Consider the following 5017-nt stretch of genomic DNA (forward strand, 5'->3'; position numbering starts at 1 on the left):
CTGGCAGCCAAGAAGCAGGCGGCTGCAGCTCCAGGAAACCCTTTCCAGACCCAGCGCCCAGGGCGAGGGGAACACACACAACCCGACAGCCCGGCAAAACCACCGGGCTGGCAGCCCACACAGCCACGGACGCTGAGACGTGAGCTCATACCTCTCAGGGAAATCTAAACCTGGCTGGCTGCACGTGTTTCTTCCCTTCGCCTTCCCACAGGGAATCCTTGCAAGCAGTGCCGAGCAAAAGCCAGATCGGCTTAAACACAGGTTCCCAACAAATTCAGTTAGGAAAAACGACCAGCACTTATATGCTTGATAAACCACAGAGGCAGCCTGCTGGAGTTTTGCTCCCCTCTACAAAGCAGAGGGTACGGCTGCCCGAACATGGGATGTGCTGGGTATTGAGCTGATGGCACTGCACGGAGGAAAAACAAAAATAATAAAAAATCTTTGCTGACATGTGTGAAGCATGACCTTGAAACTCCAGGAGACTCCTTTCGGCCTCTGCTGTCCTGCTGCCAGAGCTTCCTCCTCAACACCGACATGCACGCAGCCCCAGGGCTGGCAGAGCTGGAAAAAGATGTGCCAAGGACCGGCAGACAGACCCGACCTCAGCCCACATTCCAAAATGAGACAGCACTGACCGCGATTAAATCAAGCAGACAGGCCCGTGTGAGCTCAGCGCGGGGCCAGACCACGAGATCACGTCAGCTCGAGACTCCGTTGCCTCGGGGATCTTCGCGCCACAGTCTGAGAAAGGAGCAGATTCGCCTGCAAACTCCTACGCTCATGGGAAAAATCTCAAATGGGAAGCTTCGCATCGCTGTTTAACCCACAGCCACACTGAAAGAGCAGGTTGGAGAGCAGGTAAAAGAGTGTCAAGGTGGAGGCACTGCTGGGAAGGAGGGGGTTTCAAGACGGGCTCACATCAGCTCCAAAGTCCCTGCCGGCACATCACAGGCCGCAAGGCATGACCAGTGTCCCTTCCCAGCCTCGGCACCATCACCGCTTCTCTTCTCTGAGATCAGGTTCCACGTGCGCTGCCGCAGAAATGCGGCGTCCTCCACCTCACCTCGCAGCAAACTGCTGCCGCGGATTTCAGTCTTTCGGTAGTGGTCTCGTTTTGCTAAGGGACGACGGGCGCGCGCTGCAAGGGAAGAGGAGTTTGGTAGATCCTCCGAGCTTCAGCAGATCCCCTCGGCTTTGTGGTCGTATGGGTGAGCTGACCTAAGCGGCAGAGGCGAGGGACTTGGGGCACAGAGTCACAGGGCACTGCAACTGGATCACAGGCTTCTTCCCTCGCGACTGAGCCATCCCACTTCTCCCGTCAGCGCTCTCTGCTCCCTCATGGGACAAGAATTCTCCACTGTCCTGTCTGGCTTTTGCACAGCTGCTGCCTCTCACCACCTAGACGTGCAGGGCTTAGCACAACGGGGACAACACAGGCTGGCTTACAGATAAAGCTCAATTTAACACAAAAAGGGATAGAAGAGCATCCCAGTTCTCCTAATGCTGCTCTTCTGGATTTTTAACTAGTCCCCGTAGCCAGCAAGCTCCAGTTCACACCAAGAGTACACTAGAGGGGCTGCGGGAGATCTTGAAGGACAAGTCTCTTGTTTCCTGCAAAATACCAAGTTTCAAATGTCCACAGACATCTGGTCCTTTTGCTCAGCTGAGGCTACCCAGGACATACACCCGTCAGGCTCCACGGAGGTGAATCTCAGCGTGCTCTTCACGGGTGCGAGGGAAGAGTGCCAAGCACTCTCCAAATCGGGGAACTGATGACGGGCAAATCTAGGCACACAAGCACTCGACAACGCTGTCTGGTTATCAGTGCAGCTCAGCACTGTTTTCATTTGCGGAAGGCAGGCCCGCAGGGAGATACTCTAATCATGGCAAACGCTAAACCCTCTCGGCTGTAGCATTCAGGAATTGCCAAGTTCTCTGTCCTCTGTCACCAGTTTTCATTCACCTAGTGACCCCTCCTGTCCCGAGCTGGGAACCTGGAAAAGTAGATGTTAGAAGAGGGGAAAAAAAACGAATAAAAACCACCACAGGAATCCCACAGCATGTAGGAGTCATTTATGTGGGGCAACTTCACAAGCAGCTGCGAGTTAAGCCCACGCTCAGGACTGCGCAGATCCATCTGAGACAGCTCTCGGGAAGCTGAGGGTACAACTGCGTCTTTCCAAAAATCCCATCCCTATTCATTTCCAGGGAGGACTCAGATCCAGCTTTTGCATGCACTGGGACCTACGCTCTTAAGTTCCTGCTGTGCGCTTAAGTGTCACTAATTATCGTTAGTACTTTGTGTTCCTGATGCCGCTCAAGCATTGCCTGGCTTTAGAAGAAGGGCCCAAAGCTGGATCTCTGTGGACTTTGTGATTACAAATACTGCAGCTTCATCGGGTCAAGGAGTAGGCTTTGCCCCCTGGATGCCAGCGAGTCAAGCTGACCTTTGAAAGAGGCAGCAAAAAGGAACAGACTCGTGCAGGGCAAAAAGCAGAGGGCAGAAAGAACAAGGCAGGGAGGAAAAAAGAACTGAAGAAAGCAAAGGTGTGACAACACAAAGACAGAAAATGAGAGAAGGTTGGAAAAAAGAAAAAGAAAAAAAAGAAAAAGAAAAAGAAAAAGAAAAAGAAAAAGAAAAAGAAAAAGAAAAAGAAAAAGAAAAAGAAAAAGAAAAAGAAAAAGAAAAAGAAAAAGAAAAAGAAAAAGAAAAAGAAAAAGAAAAAGAAAAAGAAAAAGAAAAAGAAAAAGAAAAAGAAAAAGAAAAAGAAAAAGAAAAAGAAAAAGAAAAAGAAAAAGAAAAAGAAAAAGAAAAAGAAAAAGAAAAAGAAAAAGAAAAAGAAAAAGAAAAAGAAAAAGAAAAAGAAAAAGAAAAAGAAAAAGAAAAAGAAAAAGAAAAAAGAAAGAGGCAGAGAAGGAATCTGGCTTGTTTAAGGCCAGAAGAGACAATCAGGTGTTTTCTTCCAACCTCCTGTATCACTAAAGGTATTTTAAGACTTCAAATAAAAATCCAAAGTGCAACCAAGAAGCCAAAAATTTTTTAAGAAGTTACCTGATCTGTTTATCAGCCATTTAATTCAAACTTGATCTTGTTAAGAAATGAATCTGTTTCTTCAAGTCGCTCCTTGATTTCTTTTTCAGTCACTTCTTTTTCACTTTTTCACTTCAGTTTCTCCCTGGGAAAGGAGAGAAAGACACAAAGGTGAGACACTCACACTCTTGCTGAAGCTCTGGTCTTGCTGGATGAGGCCAAACCAAGGAACAAGGAACTTGAGGGACCACCTGGGCTCCTCGAAGAGGAGACTGAGCTCCAGAGGGATCCTTATAAATGTGTGTGTGCATATAAATACACAAGCACGTACAGAGGGAAGAGCTGACGGAGCTGTCAGGCTCCAGCCCCACGTGAGGAAGAGCAGCAGCCGGGCAGTGCCCAACACCCAGGCCAGCGGTGCCCGTCACAGCTCGCTCCTCTCCAGCTCCGGGAGCGTCTCGCGCGGCACCATGAGCACCTCCCGACCCCCAGGCACCACCACAAGCCCCGTTCGGCGCTTCCCTCCCACAGCCACGTGCTGTTTCTAAAGGATGGGCTGCAAAATCCCGCTCGCCCGGCAGTTACAATCCTTCCTCTATTTCCCAGCCCGTGCTCAGTCTTGTGCCAACACGGCCTTTTAAGCAGTGCCTCCCCGAGCTGCTGATGTGACTTTGCCGTCCGGACCCCTCCTTTCAGCTCTGTGTCTACCGGCTCCAAGACTGCAGGAAAAGGATCTCTCCGAGACTCCTAATTGCTGCTGCTTAACGAGAGCTGGTCGAAGTAGCCACACAAAGGCATCTGGAGGCCAGAGAAAGTTTCAGAAGTGGCCACAACCTTCAGCTCTCTGGAGGTGTCTTTGTCTCCTCCTCACCTGCAGCCTGGGGATCAGGTGCCCTGTGCTTTCCCCTCGGCAGCACCCAGCCACCCTCCCCTGCCAGAAGCCACCTGGGTGCCGAGCCAGCGACACGGGAGGTACCTTTGCCCTTTGCCTTTGGAATGAAATTTGCCTCTTAATTGCAGATTTCCTAAGACACGCAGAATCTCACATCCAAGAAGGTGGTTTTTGTGCTGACACTAGTGCTCTGGAGGTAGAAACCTGAGGGTCAGAGGTGTTCCTGGGAAGAAAAGGTCCCCAAAAGTGGCTGGTAATGGCGCAAAGAGGTACGGGAGGGAGAAGGGGTTACACAAGTTCAGCCCTGACCCCCTCCTGACACCAAATGCCAAAGACAGGGCAGCACGAAGGCATTTGCACAGTCCCATGCTTGGTCAGCACGAGAAGAAAACTGTGTTTCCTGGAGTCCCCCATTCAGCCAAAGCCACGAGGAACCAGTGCAGGGAGCTCCTCTCTTAACCACGGCACACAGACCTCACCCGCTACCTCACGCTCCTTCCTTCCGCTCCTTCCTTCCGCGAGCCCTCTTCAGACCCTTTCCCTGACCTCGGCTAACTGAGCAGACCTGAAAAAAAATCACCAGAAAAAGCCTGCACTTCCCGAGGAAAAAAAAAAAAATAAAATCACACTTATCACTGTGTGTGCTTTCACGTTTCTGTCCACCAGAGCAGCTTGTCTCGGGTAATCTAATTCTCTCTCCATTAAATGGATATTAAATACAAAATATAAAAATATAGGGAGACCAGTTGCTGAAAACCTGTAACCCCAGCATAAACAAGCCCCAAACCATAAGGTCTATACCACCAACAGGTTATTTATGTTTATTGAGGTAGCAGCTCTGACAAAATAGACGCACCGAGAGGTGCCTTGGCCCCGTTCTGGGCACCCGTCACAGAGAAGACAGCAAGGCTGCCAAGGTCCACCAGCCAAAAGAATGAGAGACCGAGGTGGATACACGGACGTATCACAGGGCTGCTCCTTACCTGCTGACACAAGCAGGGTGATGGGAGAAGACACTACTGCACCCAGAGGGACTCACAACCGCTGGGTTTAGCTCTATCCTCCCTTTTTTTCTTTTTATTTTCCTTTCG

The 5017-nt window shown here is 50.2% G+C and overlaps 1 protein-coding gene across 1 annotated transcript in view; it reads right to left on the minus strand.

Moving 5' to 3' along the window:
• Positions 1-3075, minus strand: part of SLC25A22 (solute carrier family 25 (mitochondrial carrier: glutamate), member 22) — a 22732-nt gene extending 19657 nt beyond the window's left edge. Inside the window, exon 1 of the mRNA XM_009876665.1 lies at positions 3056-3075. Coding sequence (XP_009874967.1) covers positions 3056-3075 — 20 coding nt within the window. The remainder of the gene's footprint in view (positions 1-3055) is intronic.
• Positions 3076-5017: the final 1942 nt, after the last annotated feature.

Source organism: Apaloderma vittatum, unplaced genomic scaffold (genome assembly GCF_000703405.1).
Source record: "Apaloderma vittatum isolate BGI_N311 unplaced genomic scaffold, ASM70340v1 scaffold1909, whole genome shotgun sequence".
NCBI classification, from domain to species: domain Eukaryota; kingdom Metazoa; phylum Chordata; class Aves; order Trogoniformes; family Trogonidae; genus Apaloderma; species Apaloderma vittatum.